Below are 25290 nucleotides of genomic sequence, written 5' to 3'. Positions count from 1 at the left end.
TTAGGTTTATTTGAGATTTTTCTTATTTCCTGAGGTAGGCCTGTATTGTTCTTAATTTACCTTTTAGAACTGCTTTTTGCTATGTTCCATAGATTTTGAAACATCATGTTTCTATTTGCATTTGTCTCAAGGTATTTTTTGATTTCCTCTTTGATTTCTTCATGGATCCATTGATTTTTTAGTAGCATGTTGTTTAGTCTCCATGTGTTTGTGTTTTTTCCAGTTTTCTTCCTGTAATTGATATGTAGTTTCATACCATTGTGGTCAGAAAAAAGTGCTTGATATGATTTCAATCTTCTTAAATTTATTTATTTATTTATTATTTTTGACTATGTTGGGTCTTAGTTGTGGCACACGGGATCTTTGCTGAGGCATGCAGGATCTTTCATTGCAGCGTGTGGGCTTCTCTCTAGTTGCGGTGTGTGGGTTTTCTCTTCTCTATTTGTGGCGCGCAGGCTCCAGGGCACATGGGCTCTGTAGTTGTGGCACATGGGCTCCAGAGCACGTGGGCTCTGTAATTTGTGGCATGCAGGCTCTCTAGTTGAGGCGTGCAAGCTCAATAGTTGTGTTGTGCTGGTTTCATTGCCGTATGGCATGTGTGATCTTAGATCCCTGACCAGGGATCAAACCCACATCCCTGCATTGTAAGGCGGATTCTTTACCACTGGACCACCAGGGAAATCCTAATCTTTTTAAATGTATTGAGACTTATTTTGCTGCCTAGCATGTGATCTAGCCTAGAGAATGTGCACTTGAAAAGAATGTGTACTCTGCTGTTTTGGGACGGAATGTTTTGTAGATATCTGTTGAGTCCATCTCGTCTAATGTGTCATTTAAGACCACTGTTTCCCTTCTGTCTGGATGATCTATCCATTGATGTAAGTGGGGTATTAAAGTCCCCTACTATTATTGTATTATTGTCAGTTTCTCCCTTTATGTCTGTTAATATTTGCTTTATATATTTAGGTGCTCCCATCTTAGATGCATCTATGTTTATGAATGTTATATCCTCTTCTTGGATTGACCCTTTTATCATTATATAACGGCCTTTTTTGTCTTTTGTTATATACTTTATTTTAAAGTCTGTTTTGTCTGATAGGAGTATTGCTACCGGAGATTTCTTTTTGTTTTCATTTGCATGGAGTATTTTTTTCCCCTCCTTTAACTTTCAGTCTGTGTGTGTCTTCATTTCTGAAGTGAGTCTCTTGTAGACAGCATATAAATGGGTTTTATTTTTTTAATCCATTTAGCTACCCTATGTCTTTTGATTGGGGCATTTAGTCCATTTACATTTAAAGTGATTTTTTGATAGGTATGTACTTATCGTCGTTTTTTTTTTTTTTTTTTGCGGTACGCGGGCCTCTCACTGCTGTGGCCTTTCCCATCGCGGAGCACAGGCTCCAGACGCGCAGGCCCAGCGGCCATGGCCCACGGGCCCAGCCGCCCCGCGGCATGCAGGACCCTCCCGGACCGGGGCACGAACCCGCATCCCCCACACCGGCAGGCGGACTCTCAACCACTGCGCCACCAGGGAAGCCCCTTATCGTCGTTTTGTTACTTGTTTTATGGTTGTATTTGTAGTTCATTACTCTTCTCCTTTTAGTCTCTTCCCTTGTGGTTTGATTTTCTTTAGTGTTTTGTTTGTGTTTCTTTTTGTTTGTTTGTTTTTGTATCTATTACAGGTTTTTGTTGTGTGGTTACCATGAGATGTGTGTGTGCGTCTCTGTGTGTGTGTGTGTGTATTAAACTGATAGTCATTAAGTTCAAACACATTCTAAAATCTCTATATTTTTACTCCCCCACACCATGTTTTATGTTTTTGATGTCATATTTTACATATTTATATGAATCCCTTCATTGCTTCTTTTAGTTATAGTTGATTTTACAATTTTGTCTTCTAACCTTTGTCCTAGATTTTTAAAGTGGTTGATCTGATGTCTTTATTATATATTTACCTTTACCAGTGAGATTTTTTCCTTCATATATTTTCTTATTTCTTGTTATGGCTTTCCCCCCCACACCCCACTTAAGGAAGACCCTTTAACCTTGCTTTTAAGGCTGGTTTAGTGGTGATGAACTCTTTTAGTTTTTGCTTGTCTGGAAAACTCTCTCTCTCCTTCAATTCTGAATGATAACCTTGCCAGGTAGAATATCCTTGGTTTTATGTTTTTTCCTTTCAGCACTTTAAATATATCAGCCACTCCTTTCTGGCCAGCATAGTTTCTGCTGAAAAGTCAGCTGACAGCCTTATGGGGATTCCCTTAGTATGTGGCCCTTTGTTTTTCTCTTGCTGCCTTTGGAGTTCTACCTTTATCATTAATTTTTGCCATTTTGATTGTGATATGCCTTGATGTGGGTCTCTTTGGGCTCATCTTGTTTGGGACTTTCTGTGATCTTGGAACTTGATACCTGTTTCCTTCTTCAAGTTAGGAAAGTTTTTAGCCAATATTTCATAAAATACATTTTCTGCCCTTTGTTTCTTCTTTTTCTGGGATCTCTATAATGCAAACATTAGCATGTTTGATGTTGTCCCAGAGGTCCCTTAATGTATCCTCATTAAAAACATTTTTTCTTTTTTCTTTTCTGATTGGGTGATTTCCATTATTCTGTCTTCCAGGTCACTTATGCATTCTTCTGTAACACCTAATCTGCTGTTAATTTCCTCTAGCGTATTTTTCATTTCATTTATTGTATTCTTCAGTTCTGGTTGGCTCTTTATAATATTTCCTAGTTCTTTGTTGAAGTTCTCATTGTGTTCTTCTTTTCTCAAGTTTGGTGAGCATTTTTATGACTATTGTTTTGATTTATCAGGTAAATTACTTTTCTCTGTTTCATTAGGATTTTCTTTCCCCCCCTGGGTTTTATTGTGTTCTTTGGTTTGGAACATATTCTTCTGTTTTCTCATTTTGTTTGAATTTCTCTATTTGTCTCTATGAAATTAGGTGAAACGGATACCTCTCTTGGTCTTGAAGGTGTGTTCTTGTGTGAGAGCATCTCTATGCAGTCTGTATGTGCCCAGTGACTTTGGTGGGAGAGCTTGATCTGAAGCAAACACGGGCCAGAGCTTTTTCTGGGGCACACTGAATCCATCACCTTGGTGGGGGTGGGCTGGAGCCTGGGGGATGGGGGGTAGAGCAGGAGCCTGGCATGGGCCAGGGCTTCTCCTGAGTTGCAGTGGTGGCTGCCACCTTGGCCAGGGTGGACTGGAGCCAGGGGGCAGCTAGAGCTAGAGTCCAGTGCAAGCTGCAGCATCTCCTGGGGTGTGCTGGTGGCCATCACCTCGACGGGGGGCAGGACAGGAATTGGAGGGGCTGGGCTGGGGTGTGTGCTGGGGCTGGCGTGGCAGGCCAGCCAGAGCACCAGGCACTTTTCAATCTGCTGCTTCTGTGCTGGGATTGGGGGCAAGCAAGTCTGTGTACATGCCCTTTAAATCAGTCTTGGTTTCCTACAGCCCTTCAAAAAGCCTCAGTGGTTTTCAAAACCAGACAAGGAGGATTGCTGTCTCAGTGCTAGACCCCAGTGTGGGGCTTGAACCCCTTGCTCCTTAGGGAGGATTCCCAAGTTTGTGGTTTCCCCATCCTCTTCTGAGTTGCCCACTGGTGATATGGGTCCTGAGTAGATTGCTTCTCTTCTCCTACCAGTCTCAGTGTGGTTGTTGTCTTTATATGCTCAGTTGTAGAAGAGCTATTCTCCTAGTCTTCAGGTCATTTTTGGAGAGAGTTGTTCTACATGTAGTTGTAGTTTTGTAGGTGAGCTAGGGTTTTCCTATGCCACCACTGATCCTGCCTTCTCTTTAATTTTCTGTAACAGAATCAGGCTTCCTTTCAAACACCTGTTTCCAATGATGATGGAAGGGAAAGAAAACATAAACCAGCTCATTAAAGGTATCTTAATCTTTTCTTGTTTCATACAGCCCATGTTCAGGTAAATAATTAATTTGAAGTTCAGATATTAGCAGAAATGTTTCTATTTCCTTCAAAGATATCCTCTAGGGCCTCCCTGGTGGCGCAGTGGTTGGGAGTCCGCCTGCCGATGCAGGGGATACGGGTTCGTGCCCCGGTCTGGGAGGATCCCATATGCCGCGGAGCGGCTGGGCCCGTGGGCCATGGCCGCTGGGCCTGCGCGTCCGGGGCCTGTGCTCCGCGGCGGGAGAGACCACGGCAGTGAGAGGCCCGCGTACCGCAAAAAAAAAAAAAAAAAAAAAAAAAAAAAAAGATATCCTCTACCCTCTTTTCTAAATCTGGGTGCAAGAGGGCTTGTATAATCTCAGGGCAAGGGTGTGTGGCAGGAACACTAGATCAAATAACTATTCTTGGCCAGCTTCTTAACCTGGTGGAAGTGTAACTCATCTGGTCTCCAGGCATTGACCTTTTGCGTGTATGCATTCGCAGCTCATGGTTGTTCTCTCAGAACGGTCAAGGCCAGGTGGCAAGCTCACTCTCACCCTCTGGGTCAGGTGGTGAAACCACTCAAATCCCCTGGGTTTGCCCCACTTGTCCTTCATTGTCCTTCAAAATTCCCCGAGTGTCAGCTGTGTCCTTTGTAGATCCCTGGTAGAGCTACATACCCCATACCCCGTGCTAAAGAGTCACCTCACACATTGTCATAATGGTCCCCAGGGAGGTTTGATGGCCTTCAACTCTCAGCTGCTTTCCATGCCCATACTTGTGAGAATATGGGAACTTCCTGAACCCTTTCACACAACAGGAGTGCAAAGAGAAACTTATGTGTGCTGTCTTTGCATCTCTCTCTGCTTAAACACACAATATCCTGTTTTACTCTACTTTCCAGAACTCCAAACAGGAAGCAGGACAAAATCTTCCTCTGGGGTTTCCAGTTTCTTGTAATTCATTCTCACTTTTGGTCAAGGCCTAGACCTTTTTTCTAGGCAGGGATGCCTTCTCCCCTAGCACAACAGGTCCAGGGTCTAGGCTTAATGTAATAAAGCTTCAGAGGAAGAATAAAACAATTACTGAGAATATAAACACATTGGGAGGTATTAATAAAGATTTTTCCTTGTAAGTAATAAGTCAGGGTGTACACAGATACGGCTAAACTTATGCAGATGCTACTTAATGACTGAAATATTTTGGAATACTGATCTATGTTAGCCTTCTCATGTTACAGCTAAGTAATAGAGTCTTGGAGAAATTTTTACAATGAATTAAGAGCAGTGCTGGGATCAGAACCTGGGGATGTAGCCCTAAATTTTCTGTTACACTATGTTGAGATTTCTTTCCCATAGGCTGTTAAATTCTAAGGAAATCTGAAATACATTTTGCTGTATTCACTAGCACTGTTTTTGTCTCTGGAGAGCTAGAAACACTTCCATTTCTATGTTTACTCCTATTTAGGGAGTACATTTTTTTAGGTTCTAATGATGATTAGAAATGTTGTTAGGTCTGTCACCAAAAGGGAGTCACAGTTTTCCACTGATTGTGCTGCAGCTCTGCAGAAGCTCAACGAAATCCCTTAAGTACACCTGATGACTTTCACCCACCAGAATGGTCTTCATTCCATAGTCACTTATTTTTGCTGCTTTTCTTTCCTCTCCTTCTAAGGAAACCAGAATATATCATCCCAAAATAGGCCTCTTTGCCATAAAAATACTAGCACTTTAGAAAAACAGCAGCTGCAAGAGAGCCCCTCTGACCCTCCCCCTTTTCTTCCTGAAAGCAGGAGATAAAACTCCCAGATGGAAGGTGTCCTCCCTACACCAGAAGGAAAGAAACATTCTTATCATCAAGGACAAGAAGTTGAGACTGAGATAATTCTGTACAAATAGACCTTGTTAAAAACAATTCTTATCTTCCTTTAGGCTCCCCACATAGTATAATTACTTTTCCACAATTGCCTCTCTTTGTTTAATCTAATATAAAACAGGTAGGTTTCACTATTGCTTTGGGTCTTCATTCCTTGTGAGGGCTGCTGTGTCACATAAAACTTACACTAAATACATGTGTATGCTTTTCTCCTGTTAATCTGCCTTATGTCAGTTAAATTCTACCCTAAAATTATATATTGATGTAATCGAAGAGACAGAGACAGAGAGGGAGAGAGAGGGAAAGAGAGACAGAGACAGAGGGACAGGTATTTTAAGGATTTGACTCATGCGATTGAGGGGACTGGAAATCTGCAGAGTGGGCCAGCAGGCTGGAGACCCAGGGAAGAGTTGATGTTACAGTCCTGGGTCTGAAGGCAGGCTGGAGGTAGATTCCTTCTTCCTCAGAGGACTTCAGTCTTTTCTGCATGGTTCACACCTGCTACTGACAACTGCTAATGCCTCCCTTGTACATGGTTAGCACCTTACTGCCCAGTGCTCCCACCAATGTCCCCACTCTTAATTTGCTATATCCTTTGAGGGTCCATGGAGTGCCAGGTCCCTGGTGTCTTCTGTTCTAGGCAGCAGAGTGAAGAAAGTCTGACTCTGTGCCAGTTTAGCATGCATCTCACTTTATTACCTGGGTGCTGGAGCACCCTTTCCTGTGCTTCTCTTAGAGTCTTACTAAAAACAACACTATTTCTGCTGCGTTCCTCCCCAGCCCACCTCCCATCCTTGGATCAAGTCCTGGGAATTAGTCACTAAGCTGGGAGCCTTGCTAGCCTGCCAAGGTACCTCTCATCCTGTGTAAGAGCTGTGTGCTGAAACAGCCTCCTCTTCTCCCAGACATTCCAATCTGCCCATGACTTCCAATATTGGCCCCTTCTCCTCAAGGCTTATATTTCACTTTTAATACATTTTATTGTACCATTCCCATTTCACAAGTTAGAAAGCTGAAGCCCAAAGAAAGGTAAGTAATTTGCCTGAGGTCAGTCACAATGACAGATGTAAAGGAATCAGGGTTCCAATCTAAGTCTTTCTGATTCCAGAGGCCAGCTACACCTCACTGGCTGCAAGAGATGCAAAAATTAAAAGACATGGTACCTTCCCTCAAGGAGTTCACAACCTGGACGCACAGTCTGCAATTTGTAGCTTGGATCACTTGTAAATTTTGACAATGGACATTGACTGATGGGATTAACAATAGGACAGATTTCAGGGGTTCTGGTCCTGAGGAGGCATTTTTGCATGGGGAGGGCTTTTGCTGTCCTTTCGAAGAGTGGTTTGCAAAACTGGGCTATGCTTTAGAATCTGCTGTTAAAAGTACAGATCCCAGAAACTTAGCCCAAACCTATCAAGTCAGAATCTCCAGCTGAGGGGCCTGGGAATCTTTATTTAACAGACTTGTCAGATGAGTCTGAAACCCAGGCCACTCTGAAGATGGATATTTGGGACTCATCTTAGAAACCACTAAAAAGGCAGCTGCCTAAGAGACCACTGACTTAGAGGAGGAGATAGAGAAGGAATTGAAGCAAAGGAGAAGAGAGCCAGGAGTTGAGAGGAGGAGTCCAGGGAAGAGGTGTAGAAACCAGACCTATGTGAGGAAATAAAAGATTCCTTTATGAAACACCTGGATTGAAAGGCACACCAGCTAAACCGAGCCTCTGCCCAGACACGGTGGCAGCACGTGCTCGTAGCCCTGTCCCTGGGAACTTAAAAAAAAAAAAAAGAAAAAGGAGCAGCTGATGGTTTCTATGGAGACAATTTCAACTTTGAACAGTAGGCTGGGGTATTTTGAACGATATAAATTGGCAAGCAGTAGGCAAGTGTCCAGTGCTTCTAGCCAGCTCAGTAAGCCATCGCGCTCCAGACTGCTTCCTGCAGCTGAATTCAGGGTGAGTCAGGGCTGTCATGGCCAAGTAGAAAAGGTCTGCTTTCTGATTTCAGCAGCAGGGAACCCGGGAAAGCTGCTTTGTCTTTCTGTGTGTGTTTCGCTCACCTCAGTGGGTAGCACAGTTCTCTGAAGAACCAGAAATTACTATCCCAGGTAGTTTATTGTTCAAACACTGATTTATGTCAGATGCATAAACCTAACCAGAAGACTGTTTAGAGGCTATTTTGGAGGTGAAATGCACACTTGGCTGCAAAAGTCAGGGTCCAGCCTAATGTGACTAATGGAGAGATTTTTTTTTAATATACATTTAATTAATTTATTTATTTATTTATTTTTGGCTGCATTGGGTCTTCGTTGCTGCGCATGGGCTTTCACTAGTTGCAGTGAGCAGGGGCTACTCTTCATTGCGGTGTGCGGGCTTCTCATTGCAGTGGCTTCTCTTGTTGTGGAGCACTGGCTCTAGGTGCGTGGGCTCAGTACTGGCTTACGGGCTCTAGAGCGCAGGCTCAGTAGTTGTGGTGCACGGGCTTAGTTGCTCCGTGGCATGTGGGATCTTCCCGGACCAGGGCTCGAATCCGTGTCCCCTGCGTTGGCAGGCGGATTCTTAACCACTGCGCCGCCAGGGAAGTCCCTGGAGAGATGTTTCTTGACTCAAAGAATTTCTCTCTGGGATTTATTGGGAGGAGGAAGTGCTGTGATGAAGGAAGAAAAGCAACAGGATCCTAAAGGAAATGGAATTTTTGTTTCTTGATTGGTAATGGTAATTTTAACTTCCATGGGACCTTGCGCTCTCTTTTATTCTTTGTTTCCTGCCTTCTGATGTGTTGATGTCCCCGCCAGTTCTTGACTGCCCTTCCTCTAACAGGTCAAGGTCTCCCAGGCTTGATCCCCGTCCTTCCCCCTGGGACTCTGGGGAGTCTGAAACCTGCTCAGCAATGTGGCTATCAGCTTTCAGACCCTATCAGGTTGCTTCCATTTTGCTGAGGGCTCCCTCTCCAACCACCAGGAGGCTATGCCTGTGAGAGGCAGCTGAGTTCTTGTTTCTTGCCCTCTGGCTGCTTTCTATCTTTGGTTTCATTGACAGTCTGCAGTGTACATTAACTGTTTCATTGACAGTCCTGCCTTCTGCTGCAAAGAAGTGAGGAACCCTGGAAATTGTATCCCATTGGATTTTGAGGAATTTTCCATCTTCAGAAGTAGCCTATAAATATTCAACTGGGCTTCTGTTCTATCTTCACACTCTCTCTGAGATATGTCACTCAACTTTTTTTTTTTTTTTGCTTTTTTATCTATCATTTATTCTTTCACTTAATTCCTCAAACATTTACTGAACGATCACTATGTGCTGGCACTATTCTAGGAACTGAGAAGTAGAGTGTTGAACAAGGTATAATTCTTGCCCGTGAGGAATACTTTACAATCCAGAGTAGTGCTGTCCAGTAGGATATTCTGTGGTGATGGGAATATTCTATAGCTACATGGTCCAATACAGCAGCCACTAGTAACATGTGGCTACTGAGCAATTAAAATGTGGTTAGCGTGAATGAGAAGCTAAATTTTAAATGTCAATTTCATGCATTTTTAAGTGAATTGAAATTTAAGTAGCTGTACATGGCTAGTGGGTACTATATTGGATAGAGCAGAAAAGGGAGAGACATAAAGAAGCAGATTTTGACAATATCCTCTGCTAGGTTTGTAATGAGATGGTTGCTTAGACTAGTAAATAGGTCGCGGGGTGGTGGTGAAAGACTTTGATTGAATTAGATGATAAAGGGTGTCAAACACAAAGGGAAGTCCAAGTCCAAGACTGACAGGTTCAGCTGGAAAAGAAATAAGGAGCCCCTTTTAGATTCAGACAGTTTATTACTTATATAGGCAGTGAAGGCAAGAGGTGCCAAGGGTGCAGCTCTCTGGGTCCTTGTCTCACCCACCGAAAGGATGGCACTGAAGCAAAAGGAACCAGACGTTTTCAGCAGAGTTGTGAGATATTCAGTGGCTGAGGAGCTGATCCTAGACTGCAGCTCAGTGGTCCTAGAGCCTGCAGCTCTGCCTTAAAAGGGTGTAAGTATGAGACGGAGAGTCCCATGCCTCTCTGGAACCAGGGAGGTGGATGGGAAAGCTGCCTCATGGCAGCCTCCCACAAGATAGGGAGAGACAGATGGGAAAACTGTCTTGTGAAGCCTCTTGTAAAGACTGCTTCTCATGCCATGCTCCTGGGAGGATCACAAGGCATTCCACCCAGATTTAGGTCATATGGTGGTTCAAGCTGTGCCTGTGGAAACATGGAAGATCTCCAGGGTGCTATGGTAGAGCCATTCCCTTGCAAAGAGTCTTAAGTGCTAGGACAAAAGATTTAGACTTTATCCTCAAATGAATCTGGCTGCCACTGGAAGTTTAAAGCACATGAGAAAATTGATTATTTTTGAGTTTTATAAAGATCTGTCTGACAACATTGTCGAGATTAGACTGGGGAGCAAAAACGACTGTCAAGAGAGAGAAAGAATTGGGTAAAAGAATGAGAGTTTATGGGAATGGAGAGGAAAATCCACAATCATTTAATGAATACATGGGATGTGAAGGGCTCCTGTGCAGTGAAAGTGACAAAGACACATCAGACAGGATCCTGCCTTCAAGAAATTTACAGAGTAACAGGAGAGAGTACACACAGCATACATGACTCATTAATATTAGGTTCAGGAATTAGGTGCTCTGAGTGACATGGTAGAGAGAGAGCCCAGAGGAGGGACAGCCCTCTTCAGCTGGGTGTCCCCGTACAGTGTAGGTGCTTCATTGATGATGATGACAATTGAGTGTTGAACAGGATAAGTTTTAAGTCTTCTTACAACTTATTTTGAACATCTGTGAGGGACGGGCCCTGGCAGGCAATAAGCCTTAACAACTAACAAAGATATTAATCCCTATAGCAGTATGTGGATTAGTTGGGATCCAATTAGAATAAGACAATAGAAATGGAACACAGGGAAAGCAGGAAAAAATCATAAAGATTCAGCATGGTGAGAGGTGACAAGGAGAAGGTTTGAGGGCAGGGTTAACTTGCCATATACCACTGGAAATATTAATGGCTGAGTCCTCACTCCCAATTCCCATCCCACATTCTTGTATTTTTATTTTACCTTGTTTTCCTTCTTCCTCCAGAGGGAGATCAGTTGATACTTATTGCTTCAGGAAAGAGAAAAACAAAGATCTTTTCCTGGCCTTTATGTTGCAAAAAGCCTAATAGATGATGTGAATTTCAGAAGTCACAAATGGGTGTATTTCGTTTGGTCCATGCCTTGGGTTGTTTTTTCCTTTGGTTGGTTGGTTGTTGTTGGGTAGTTTTGTGTGTGTGCATTTTTTTTTAATAGAATACATTTGAATGCCTTAGATGGGCAGGTAGTCTTAGGTTCACTGCAGTCTTACATTTTGTTCATCTCTGTCCTGTATCTACAAATTTATATTACCTGCCTGGCCCCTATAGGTATCCGAATTTGGAACCACTGGTATCCATTGTAAAACAGGTTTAGAAGAATGCATAGTAACATATGAACAGGGTCTCCCAACCCCAAGTCTCTGAGCACTGCCACAGTCACAGGGAGCTTCCTTGAGCTCCCAGGAAAAGCAGGATGCTCTGAATTCTGTGATTATATCTCTGCCATCTGGAGGAACAAGGACTCAAAATAGAAATTACTCTGAATCTAGAAAAATAGAAAAAAAATTACATTTCATGCACATGTGGGTTTGTGGACTAAAGTTTACTCCTACTCTTCCATTACTACTCCTGCCACCCTGTACACCAGGGTATATATTTAACTAAAAGCTTCAGAGTTAGGGAAAGGGAAAGATGAAGTTAAGGTCAAAAAAGAAGTAGGAAAGAAAAACAAGAGGGGGAGGCTAGGAAAAGAATGAGGTCTCATATGTCTACCCTCATTTGGGGAAGATAAATAAGGTTTATGTGTAGGGTCAGACGGTACTGGTTAAAATTCTTGCTTCATCATTAACAACATAGGCAAGCTTGGGTAAGTCATTGCACTAGCTGAGCTCAATTTCCTAATTTACAATGTAAGGATAATAATAATTTTTTGTTCCCACAGGTTTTTTGCAAGGGTCAAGAGAAATAATGGTCATAAAAGGGTCCTGAAAAGTGAAAAGGCTTTACTATGTGGATTCATATTACCCAGTGACTAGCCGTTAGTAAGTGCTCAATAGTTGTTTGCTGTTACAGAAAAAAGGGAAATGAGGGGAGAGCTGAATTCCAAAGGCCACTTAAAATTACCAGCCCCTTTACTTGTCAAATAATTGTGATATTTTATTTGTCTTTTCCATTTTCCTGGAGCCATTGCTGCATTTTTTAGTTGTTTGTTAAAGACCATGCCCAATGGAACAGGACAACTTGTATTACCAGCTGATGTAAATTCCACTGATAAGCAGCTTCACGGTAAAGACAGACTTTCTCAGTGTGTGGCCTCTTGTCAAATGACTCAGAAAATGGCAGTTCTCCGTCACTAGTCTTCTGAGTCTTGTCCCTAATCCTGCAATTCCCTTCCTCCAATTTTAAATTTACCTTCAAATTTATCACTCCATTGGACCATCAGACATATTTGTAATGCTTACTGAAATATAAAAGAGTTTCATAATAAGTAACAAAATGAGAAAAATTCCCTAAAAATAATTCTGTATGAAAATTCTCTTCTTACACTATCCACACTTCACAATGTTTACAAATAATGACAAAGTGTCAGGGTGCAGCTGACTACAGTGTGTAAAAATTCATTTTTTGGAATGCCACTTCCCTTCCATATTACACCAATAGAGTTTGTTCACTCCTTTAACTCCGTCCATGGAGCGTAAGGGGAGTTTGGAGGAGGTAATTCAGGAAGGAGAGGCACACATCAGCCCACCATGCTCTTCCCCACATCGAGCTCGCCACTAGCCATCAACAGCCTCCCCTAATCTTGCATCCCAAACTGAGAATGGTCTCAGCCAATTGTACGTGGTCCTTTCACACACCACCCTATGGGGCTGAACAACATGTAAAGGAACAGCTCAGTCACTGTCTCCCTCCATCATTGCATGCACTAGCATCACATCACACTTGAAGTTCAAAAACTGTTTCTCTTCTTTCCAATTAAGAGCTCTTGTGGAAACCCTAGTGACATTTTGCAGAGCCTCAGAGCTCTTCAGAACCCCAGTTGAGAATCCCTGGTGTATAGGTATCAAATCTTCTTTCGTGTATGTGTGTGTGTGTGTGTGTGTGTACATGTGTATGTATGTATGTATTTATTTATTTATTTTTAGCTGCGTTGGGTCTTAGTTGCAGCACGTGGGATCTTTTGTTGCGGCGCTCAGGCTTCTCTCTAGTTGTGGTATGCGGGTTTTTCTCTTCTCTAGCTGTGGTGCGTAGGCTCTGTAGTTTGCAGCACGCGGGCTCTCTAGTTGAGGCTCCCGGGCTCAGAAGTTGTAGCGTGCGGGCTTAGTTGCCCCATGGCATGTGGGATCTTAGTTTCCCAACCAGGGATTGAACCCGTGTCCCCTGCATTGGAACATGGATTCTTTACCACTGGACCATCAGGGAAGTCCCCATGTGTATGTATTTAAATCCTGGATTTTTCTTGTTTCTTGAATATATAAGGGGGTGTTATATAAAGAACAGATGGCACAAGGCTTGAATAAGTCTGAGGTCTGATAGACTTACAATCAATTTCTGAAGAGGTAATCTGTCAAACTTTGCCTTGGATCCCTACCAAATCTTCATGAGGGCACACCCTATCTTGCCAGCCTGTGAAAAGTGACTTTGTTTAGCCCATGTTCCAAAGGCAGTGACTGTGGGATTGCTGATCATGTGGCTGCTTCCTAGTCTTTGGTCAGGAAACCTGAGACACCATTCACAAGCACACACTGGTGACTCATCAAGTGACCTCTCTCTCTCTTTCTCTCTTTGTTTCACGTGCTCTTGGGAGAACGCCTGCTTCTTATAGGAAGTTTCATTATAATCTAACCCCTTGCATATACCTTGGTGCAAATGGCAAAAATCTAGACATAGAATACTAATGACCATTATGGGGAATTTCTGAGAAGTCAGAATCAATAACTTAACACATTTAACAGGAGCTCCAGAAAAATTAGGAGACAAAACAGTAAGCATAGTCAGCTAAGTGCTGAGACCCCAAAATAAAATTCTAGCTCTAAGATAGATACCTTTCAAAGACTGAAGTCTTCTGAAACCTATCTTCTTCCATCTCTCTTTTCTCTGACACTTATTTACATAACACCAGACCTTCTAAATGACCTACCCTTTCTTTCTTCAGGGGTTTCTCAGGATAGGAGCAATCTAATTTCTCTTTGTCCCTGTATCTTTCTCTCTTTCCTCAAACTCCCATACTCTACTGCAAGACTGTCTTTCTGTGATTATCTGGATACAGCTTCTGAATTTTATGGATACAGCCACGTAAAAGGAGTCCAAGGCTAAGACTAGGCTGAGGCAGGAGGACACCTAGAGTGCAAAATTTCAGGACTTCAGGGGCTTGGTCATGCAAGTAAATTTTGCTACCTAGGTGCCTTCTTGCTTCACCTTTAGTCCATACCTTGATAGAGTGACTGGTGACTCTGGGTCTCCATTCCAAATTGGCAAGGGGGGAACATCCCTGGCACATCTTGAATCAGGTATCCAGTCCTGATCCTGTCAGCAACGGTCCCCGGGGTGGAGGTCACATGGTATAAACATAGCTGCTGAGTGTCCATCTCTGGGCTTTAGGGAGCAATTCTCAGATAAAGAGGGACCATGACTTGGGAATAGACTCTAATATTTTATATTACAAAAGCACTATATAAGTAAAGTATTTTAGTTACATTTTTGGTGCTATTTTTTCCTGGCCCTGTTACGAATTTCATAACTCTGAAGCATGTACATTGTATAATTTACTATATGAGTATCAATAGGATTCCTAAAGTTTTAACACATAGTTGCTGCCCTTGAAGAATTTGCAGTCCACCTGGAAGAATAAGACCAGCTGCGGGATGCACGCAGGAATGCAGGAGAGTAGTTATGTTAATTAATTCAATTTGAAAATAAAATCTGTATTGAGTCAATAAATTATATAGAAGTTTTGAGAAGGAAGAAGAATTTGTGGAATAGGGCACGCAAGTACCCCTTCTTAATGATCTCTTTTTGGGAAGAAGGAAACAGAAGATACAGAGAGTTATAGGAAGGACCAGATCAGAAAATACCAAGGGAGCACTGAAATGTCACATGGGACATGGGGTGTTCTTATTCATATTACAGGTCCCATTTCCCTGATACATATGAAAGACCCAGGAAGTTTGAATTGATGACACCTTCTTCTGCCAAGAACTCTGCTGGTATTGAGGGAAAACATTCACAATCATTCTATTTATTCCATATTATTCTATTGACCATGAGTTTTGAAATGGTCAGTAATGCTGGTTGTTGATGGGGGTCAGGTGGGAGGGCGTGCGTCCTTTGCAGAAAATCACTTTCTTAAAAGAAGCACAAAATGCATTTTTCCTTGACCCTCTCTTTCCTCCAAAGACCCCCTTTCAACAGTGAAGAACTGGGCATTAAAACCCCTCTTCTGCCCCTGCACTGCCAGAACCTGTTTATTTTCTCCAGAATCTTTTCTGCTCACAAATCTAAACCCCAAAGCCTTCACTTTGCATTCCTCTGTAAAATAAAATCAAGGATCCCTTGGAGGATCAGGCTTTCTGAGAGGACACGTATTACTACCATTTGTGTGAAGATATTGTTGGAAAAATGATGTATACCTATGTCAAAGTTTCATATGAGAAATTTATTTTAGGAAAATATTGGAAAGGTCTCACTTTTTCCTTTCCCTTGAGAAACTGGTAACCCTTTCTATGAGGCTAATTAGAAAAACACAACTGAGAGATTGCCTTTTTTCCTTTGGCTGTCATTCATTCAGTGTCTCTGATGCTAGTTCATATTTTCCCAGATCCTATTTTATTTTTATTTGTTTATGCCTCCTTTATCTATAAACAGGTTCAAATCCTTTGTGGAATGAGGTATAGAAGAAAGGAGGGAAAGTAAAGAAAGAAGGAATGTACAGGGGGAGGAAGGAGGGAGAGAGTACCCCAAATTTTGCTCCTAAAATGAGGAGAGTGTGAAATAGCGGATCAAATGTATATTTCATTCGCTTTGCTACAAACAATATTTTATATTTATCACTCCGTTGGAAAGCCACAAAAGCAGATCATGAAGTTTTATTTTCCCTTAAAAAGAACAAATAATGGGAACTCTGAAAAGAGCTGGCAGTCCGTCTTACAATGGCAGGGAGGGATTGGAAACTAAAAAAAGAGAAAAGAAAGAAAGAAACAACAGCGTAACATGTTTCTTGTTTATGTAGGTGTGGGAGTTGAAAAGCAGCACTGATCCTTCCAATAAACCCTTAATCATGCATTACCCCCTCGGATCCTAACAAACACCAGTGAAATAGGTCACCTGGGAATGATCTCAACTGAAGATATGAAGCTCAACTTACTCAAAACCACAAAACTAAGATTTCCTACAGTGTTGTAATGGATAAGACAGGAGGCTGTAGTGTCAAACCTAGCTTGAGTTTCAGGTTCTACTATTAATTATTTACAAGACTTTGAGCATGTCACTTAACCTGTTTCCTCATATGTAAAATGAGAATAATGAGTACTGTCTGCACACCCTATTTTCCCTCCTCCAAATGTCCTGTGTATTTTGCACTAGTATCCAGAAATCTGCCTTGGCCAGACCTAATATAAGCCTTGTCTGGGCCTCTTCCTTGGAACTGAAATCTCCAACTCAGAGTTTTCTCTCCCACTGCAGGTCAGGAAATACCACTTGGTCCCTTTGCTGGTTGCCAATGTTCCAGCTGACAGCCACCCCGGCAAGTGCCCTCGTGGATGAGCCCGTGCACATCCGAGTGACAGGCCTGCCCCCACTGCAGATGGTGACCCTCGTGGCATCTATGAAGGATGAGAAGGGGAATCTGTACCAGTCCAGAGCCTTCTACAGGGCCAGCAAGGCTGGTGAGCTGGACCTGAAGCAGGATCCTGCCTTGGGGGGCCACTACGTGGGGGTCCACCCTATGGGCCTCTTCTGGTCTCTGAAGCCTGAGAAGGCTTTTGAGAGGCTGGTTAAGAAAGATGTGATGAACAGCCCCTTTTGGGTCACTCTGGATCTATATGACTCCGTTAATTTACAAAAGTCAGGGGAGATTCAGCCCAGGGCCAGCCAGGTGGTGCAGCGTTGGTTCTCCAGCCCTGAGGTGCAGCGGGTGCAGGTCCAAGAAGGTCGTGTGCGAGGAGCCCTTTTCCTCCCTCCAGGTGAGACTAATCTTTCGTGATCTAGAAGACATGGTTCATGGAAATAAAAACAAAAACAAAGGGCAACAAACTGTTGGAGAACTAGTATTTCCCACAATATTTTTAAAGTAATAAGCCGTTTCGTTGTGCGTGTGAAGGTGGAATTCATTCTGCTGAGCCTGTACTTTTGCTGCTACCTACTTGACCCTCTTGTTACTCTTTCTGATCTCATTCTCTTCTCTTTTTTCTTGCTCTTAGGGGAAGGCCCTTTCCCAGGACTCATTGATTTGTTTGGGGGCATCGGGGGTCTAGTTGAATATCGGGCCAGTCTTCTGGCTACCCGTGGTTTTGCAGTGCTGGCTCTAGCATATTTTGCCTACGAAGACCTGCCCAAGCAGTTGCAGGAGGTGGACCTGGAATATTTTGAGGAAGCTGCCAACTTGCTACTAGCTCATCCCAAGGTATTAAAATACTTTTCATTTTACCTGGCAACATTATAGCCAAAAAAAAACCTCACAAATGTCCGTTCTGCCTATATTACCAGTCTGTTTAGACTTGGGCACAGCACAGTTGAGTTAAAATGCAGATAATAATACATACCGTGTAGGATTGTTGGGTTGATTAGGATCAGCTTAGTGCTTACTGGCACAAAGGAGACAATAAATGGTGGGTATATTATGATTCCCTTCATTTGCTAGTTCAAAAATGTTCAAATATCAGGTATTTCTTAGACTCTATGCTAAATACTTTATATGCACTATCTCATTTAATGCTCATAATTACCGTACGAAGTTAGTACTTTTGACATGGTCCTCATTTTTCAGATGAGAAGGCATACCCATCTCAGTTAAGTAAGAGGCCAACACCCCACGGCCAGTAAGTGACAGAGCCCTTGGGGCAATGTCTTTGCTCCAAACCATTAAGTCATCCTGACTCCCCAACTTACATCGTTCTCTCCTGGAGCCTTGACTCTTCTCAAGAAGAGATAGGAGGTGTTTCCTATTGGAGCATCACCGGTATCCTCATCTTCAGTGTTATCGTCATCATAATCAAATATACGTGTGATTTTCCTAAGCATATTTGGCTCTGTTTAAAGGATTGCCTAGAAGGAATTAAATCCCAGGTAAAATGTTTTCAAGTTAATTTTTTTTTCACTTCAAATTTAACTATTTGTGACATTGTATGAGGAGAAAGGGCAATTGCCAAAATTCAATTTGTAGCTAGATTCCACAGAAGAGGTTCAATTCCCACCTCTGCCCCTTGATACTGTTGTAACCTTGAGTGAGACTTACACTTCCTCAATCCCCGTTTTCTTGTTGGAGGGCCGAGCATATAGTAAACGCTCAATGAATCCACCTTGGGCTTCCCTGGTGGCGCAGTGGTTGACAGTCCACTTGCCGATGCAGGGGACACGGGTTCGTGCCCCGGTCCGGGAAGATCCCACATGCCGCGGAGCGGCTAGGCCCGTGAGCCATGGCCGCTGAGACTGCGCGTCCGGAGCCTGTGCTCCACAATGGGAGAGGCCACAACAGTGAGAGGCCCGCGGACCGCAAAAATAAATAAATAAATAAATAAATAAATAAATCCACCTTGTCACCTGTGCCCATCTGGTTTCTTCCCTCTTCCTTTCCCCACACCATCAACCCATCCCAAAGTGTTTTAGGTTCTTTCTCAGTACATCACACCCTCTTCACCCTCCCTGCCGCTGTCTTAGTCCCTCATCATTGCTCAGCTGTGATGCTGCAATAGTGCATTAATCAATTTCCCGTCTCCAGGTATAGCCCTCCTCCCTCACTTCCCAATCCACTCCTCACGTGGATGGTTCCCAGATGTGGATGCACACTGGATTTCCTTGGGGATATTTTATAGTATCAGATTCTTGGGCCCACTCAGACCTACTGAAGTAGCTCTCAAAAAACTGGATCTCAGAAAGTTCAAATTTTTAAAGTTTTTTTTTTCAGGTGATTCTGATGATAGAAAGGTGCTGGGGATACCACTGTGAGCCAAGTACACACACAGAGTCACTATGTATTTGCTGTTGTTTGTCCAGAATGCCCTTCCTTTCCTCATTCGTCCCTCAGACTTCTTCCCTTCCCTCTGGTCCCTGGGCCCACCACAAAGTTAAGGACTCCCTCCTGTGACCTACTACTTTTCCTAGTGGACTGGGAACTGACATTCAGTTTTTTACAGAATCCAAGTCTTTCATCTTTACACTCCCAATCCTTCCAGGATTAGCCTTTGTTTTAAAGAATATGCAAATCCTTTGTAGCTGTAAAATGCTGTTTAAATATGAATTACACTTACCTAATATTTGAAAGAAACCAGGACACCTCTTTTACTAGCTGGAGAGAAGAATTTGATTCTTCAGAAATCTTACCTGCCTCTGCTCTTGTGATGTCTAATGTTGCTGGTGTATTAGACCCTTTTTGCCTTTATAGAGCTCTGCTTTGGGTGAAGAGTTTTAATTTCTATTTTTTCACTTAATCTTCACAACTGTCCTACAAGGTGGGTAATATTATGACCCCCATAAGACAGTAAGGCTTAGGGAGGGTAAGTAGGTAGTATTCTCTCTCAGTCGCAAAGCTGGTAAACCTTAGTGCCAGGACTCCACCCCACATTTTCAGACTCTTCCCATCATACTAGCTTACTGGCCTGTAGCACAGCTCCTTCTCAGAGAATGTCCTGTAATGGGTTTCCTTTATTTTCTCCTTCAGATCCAAAAGCCAGGAATTGGAGTGATCTCTGTGAGCAAAGGTGCAGAGATCGGGCTGGCCATGGCCTGCCACCTGAAGGAGGTGGCAGCCACTGTCTGCATCAATGGGTCAAATGCCATCTTTGAATTTCCGCTCAGGTACCGGGATCTGGTTATAACACCCGTCCCCTCGCTTCCGGAGCGCATGGTGTTCAACGTCATGGGCGCTTTGAGCCTCCGTAACTACAAGGGGAACCCCCGAGATGCACTGAATCAACACAGTGTGCTTCCTGTTGAAAAGGCCCAGGGTCCGATCCTCTTCATTATAGGGGAGGGTGACGAATGCTTCAAAAGCAGAGAGTACGCTGAGCAAGCCCTGGACCAGCTGCAGAGGCACGGCAGAAGCAGCGGAAAGATGCTGCTCTACCCCGGGGCGGGCCACCTCATAGAGCCGCCCTATTTGCCCCTGTGCTATGCGTCCTGGAGCCGCGGCCTCTTCTGCCCCATGCTCTGGGGTGGGGACCCTGTGGGCCACGCGGCAGCCCAGGAGCACGCCTGGGGAGAGATCCAGAAATTCTTCAGGCAACACCTTGTTCAGAGCAGAAGCACACTCTAAGGGTGATGATAGGGGAGGGGAGACCAAAAAAACTGGATGAGGCAGGGATGTGGGTGGGGGAGGGGACTCCTGATTTCTCTAGATTCACAGTCATCTTGAATCAACTGGAAGGAAATTGGACAAAGTCAAAGAATCAGGTGCATCTGAAATATTTCTAACAAAATTGTATGTGCTTTGAATTTTTGTAAATTGAATCTTGGTTTATATGCACCAGGTACGTTGCTATTTCAAAATTGTGATACCCTTGCAAATTGAATAACCTTTTGTACCCTGGTAAGGGAAACCTTGGATCCAGGTATTGCCAATCTAGATGAATGTCCTGGAACTTGGAAGTCACTTGTGAAATCATTTTCTGTTTAAACCATTGTGAGTTAAATTTGACATTTGATATGAAAAGTTCTGATGCCACCATCAAGGGTAATCCTTGCTAGAGATTTCCAGTAGATACGTTAATTCTTTTTTAGAATAGTGACACTTCTTTTTATTCCTAAAATATATTTCTTTTTTATAATTTTAATCAGGAGTGGGGCTAAATGCTCAAGTGCCTTTGGAGCATTTAGGGAAATTAAATGAGCTATATTTAAAGTGATTAGAAGAGAGCCGGGCACATAGCAATTTCTATATCAGAGTTAGCTATTATCATTTTCATGATGCTTTTCTCCTTTAACCAGTTAATGTGGTGAATTGCATTCACTAATGGACTAATTTTGCTTATTCATCTAATTCTACTAGGTCAGTTTCTCATATTGACTAGTTTGGGCTTTAAAATTTCTTTTGAAGCCAACCTAGTCATTTATATTTTCTCAGAATTTCACCCCTATTTTCTGGAACACATTTTTCTCTTATAATTTTTTACATATCCCCTGTTGTTTATTTGCATGCTTTCTCCTTTTCCTTTCAGTCTGACTTGCTAAATATTTGTCTATTTTATTAATCTTTTCTTAGAATAGCTTTTGGGTTGTTTATTGGTCAAATCTAATTTTTCCTGATTCATCAGCGTATGCTTCTTTGAAATAAGTTCATTCCTTCTGCTGTATTTGTGTTTTCCTGGCTTTTTGATATGCAGTGTTCTCATTTTGTTAATGTCTAAATAGTTTGATTTACTTCCTCCCTCCCCCCACCCTTAAATCCAAGAGTAATTTTACCAAAGTACAAAGTATCATCCTGTAGATAACTTGCTGGTTATAAGGAACCTCACTTTGCAATGGAGAGGTCAGATTGTCTCCACCTGAACCCACTGATCAAACTTAGCATCTCTAAAAATGGTCAATTTGACATGTTGTGTTTCATGACAAGATGTAATGTGGAGTGCCCAGCACTACTTAGAACTATTTCTAACAACACTGTTCAACTTGAAGCTAATCAAGCCCTTAGATCAAACTTCTTATTAATGTGGTAGTTAGTGAACAAGTTAAATGGTACTACAAGGAGACAAACATAGATTGTCCATCATTCTATGACCTGGTCTCTTCACAGGTTAATTACCAACTGACCTTGTCTCTTTTCACAAGTTAATTGCATGAAAAAATTTGGAATTTTTCACTCTGTGGGATTTTGCTTTCCTTTTTACATTGGAGTGAGCTGGGGGATTGTTCAAAATTAAAAGGGACTTAAGAGGCATATCAACCAAATGCTATGTATGGGCCTGGTTTGAACAAAGTAACTGTAAAAAGACATTTAGGGGATAATTAGAGAAATCTGAAATGACTGGATATTAAACGATACTATGAAATTGTTATCTTGTTGGGGTCAAAATGGTATTGGGGTTATGTAAAAAAGTAACTTTTTAGAGATGCATACTGACATATTTAGAGGTGAAGCGTTGCAGTATCTGGGAATTGTTTTAAAATACTACAGGAATATGGCAAATGTGAAAAGTTACTATATCCAGATGATCGGTATAGTGAAGTTTGTTTTCTCTACTTTTATGTATGCTTGCAAAGTTTTCATAATAAAAAAGTAAGAGATATAATCGGTATATTTACTTTTCTGCCCCAACAGACAAGAACTTTAGCATGCATTACATCTTTTCTCCATGACAACCCCATTAATTTCATATTAATTTTTTTGCAATCAATAATTATTATTTTTAAATTAATTTTTATTAGAGTATAGTTGCTTTACAATGTTGTGTTAGTTTCTGCTGTGCAGTAAAGTGAATCAGTCATACGTATACATATATCCTTTTTAGATTTCCTTCCCATTTAGGTCACCCCAGAGCACTGAGTAGAGTTCCTGGTGCTATATATTTGGTTCTCATTAGTTATCTGTTTTATACATAGTAGTGTATAAATGTCAATCCCAATCTCCCAGTTCATCCCACCCTTGGTAACCATAAGTTTGTTCTCTACATCTGTGACTCTATTTCTGCTTTGCAAATAAGTTCATCTGTACCATTTTTCTATATTCCACATATAAGTGATATTATACATTTGTTTTTCTCTTTGACTTGCTTCACTCTGTATGACAATCTCTAGGTCCATCCATGTCTCTGCAAATGGCACTATTTCATTCCTTTATATGGCTGAGTAATATTCCATTGTATATATGTACCACATCTTCTTTATCCATTCCTCTGTTGATGTACATTTAGGTTGCTTTCAGGTCCTGGCTATTGTGAATAGTGCTGCAATGAACATTGGGGTGCATGCATCCTTTTGAATTATGGTTTTCTCCAGATATACACCTAGGAGTGGAATTGCTGGGTCATATAGTAGCTCTATTTTTAGGTTTTTTAAAAATTTATTTAATTTATTTATTTTTGGCTGCATTGGGTCTTCGTTGCTGTGCGCGGGCTTTCTCTGGTTGTGGCGAGCAGGGGGTACTCTTCGTTTCAGTGCACGGGCTTCTCATTGGAGTGGCTTCTCTTGTTGCGGAACACAGGCTGTAGGTGCATGGGCTTCAGTAGTTGTGGCATGCGGGCTCAGTGGTTGTGGCTTGCGGTCTCTAGAGCACAGGATCAGTAGTTATGGCGCGTGGGCTTAGTCGCTCCGCAGCGTGTGGGATCTTCCCGGACCAGGACTTGAACCCATGTCCCCTGCATTGGCAGGTGAATTTTTAACCACTGTGCCACCAGGGAAGTCCCCCTTTGCTTCTTATAAGAGGTTGATGAGGAGTGTCCAGTGGTGATATTTTTCATATCTTCATTTCCAGGTCATGCCATAGACTATCAGTATTCTCCTTACTACTTGAAATAGAGTTATTAGCAACTTTAAATCTAATCAGGTTGAAGAGCCAGTTCCAGAAACGCCAGAACCAATTCAGAAAACTCATCCTTAAAACTCTGTTTCTTTAGAAACACTCTCAGTACCAAAATCTCAGTCAGGGTTCTCTGGAGAAATAGAAGCAACAAGATAAATATACAGAGAGAGAAAGAAATTTATTATAAGGAATTGGCTCAGGCGGTTATGGAGGCTAAGTCCCCAGATCTGCAACCTGCAATCTGGAGACCCAGGAGAGCTGATGCTGTAATTGTAGTCTGAGTCTGAAGTCCTGAGAACCACAATAGTTAATAGTGTAAATTACAGTCCGAAAGCGGGCAGACTCGAGATCCAAGGAGAGCCGATGTTTCAGTATGAGACTGAAGGCAGGAAAAGACAGACGTCTTAGCTCAAACAGTTAGGCAGGAGTTCCCTCTTTTTAAAGGAAGGTCAGCCTTTTTGTTCTATTCAGCTTTCCATTGATTGGGTGAGGGCCACCCATATTAGGGAGGGCAACCTATTTTACTCAGTCTGTTGAATTTAATGTTAATCTCATCCAAAAACACCCTCACAGACATACGCAGAATAACGTTTGACCAAATAACTGGGCTCCCTATGGCTCAGTCAAGTTGATACATAAAATTAACCATCACAGGATAGGTAGTCACTAACTTATTTCCATTTTACAGATGAGTAAACTAAGCCTTGAGGAGTTTTAACATACCTAAGCCCACACAAGTATAGATGACTTTACAATGGGATTGAGTTTATAGTCTTCCTCCAAAACTCATGTAACTATTATTTCACCCACCTGACAGCAGTTATCTACCCAGGCGCAGTAGCTAGGGATGAAATAATCCAATCTTCTCTTGTCTGTTATATTATGGCTTCCACTATAATTGAGGTTGGATGTGATGTCTTTATAATTTTTTAGTTTTGTTAGCTCAACACATAATATTAAAAGACAGACTAGTTCAAAGACAGAGAGCCTTACAATACTTTAACTGATAATACCACACATACAGAAAGAAAAATTCAGACCAACCAGAGGTGTGTTCTGGCCTCAGGGAGAAAGGTTTAGTGAATGTCCATCATTGCCCTGAATGAGAAAAACTGGGTCAGAGAAGAAAATCCACCAATAGAGGAAATATAGATGGGTCAACAATAGAAAAGTTATCTTAGCCATGGGACCAGGACTGTGCAGCAGGCTTTTCCCATGGCTTATTCAATGATCTGTATACACTATTCACCTTAAAAAATTTTTCTTTTCATGCTAACCAAGCAACATTTTAACTAATAAAATGGTTTTCTAGACACCCTGATTACAAGATGGGGTATGGGTAGGGGATGTCAAATTCTGGACACAAATTAGTGATGATTGGGGCCTCCCTGGTGGCGCAGTGGTTGAGAGTCCGCCTGCCGATGCAGGGGATACGGGTTCGTGCCCCGGTCTGGGGGGATCCCATATGCCGCGGAGCGGCTGGGCCCGTGAGCCATGGCTGCTGGGCCTGCGCATCCGGAGCCTGTGCTCCGCAACGGGAGAGGCCACGACAGTGAGAGGCCCGCATACCACAGAAAAAAAAAAAAAAAAAAGAAAAATTAGTGATGATTCCACCATCAATTAATAAATGTTTTTTGAGCTTATATGTGGTGTGATAAAGGTAATATTCGAAAATATATTTACAGGCTTTTCTCATCGCATTTCCTTTTATTTTTCCCCTGGTTCTATCTGAAACTGTGCGTAACGATTAGTCAAAT

General features: G+C 42.3%; 1 protein-coding gene across 1 annotated transcript; it reads left to right on the top strand.

The window, feature by feature from the left end:
- Positions 1-16582: 16582 nt before the first annotated feature.
- BAAT (bile acid-CoA:amino acid N-acyltransferase) lies at positions 16583-20332 on the top strand (the record flags this gene model as incomplete). Its single annotated transcript, XM_079706625.1, has 3 exons — positions 16583-17045; positions 17283-17485; positions 19739-20332. The coding sequence occupies 3 exons, from the start codon at positions 16583-16585 to the stop codon at positions 20330-20332; spliced, it is 1260 nt and encodes a 419-aa protein (XP_079562751.1).
- Between the last annotated feature and the right edge of the window lie 4958 nt (positions 20333-25290).

This window comes from Hyperoodon ampullatus (assembly GCF_949752795.1).
Source record: "Hyperoodon ampullatus genome assembly, chromosome: 6".
Lineage (NCBI taxonomy): Eukaryota > Metazoa > Chordata > Mammalia > Artiodactyla > Ziphiidae > Hyperoodon > Hyperoodon ampullatus.
The sequence above is the reverse complement of the archived record's forward strand: the minus strand, read 5'-3'. Positions and strand labels throughout refer to the sequence as shown.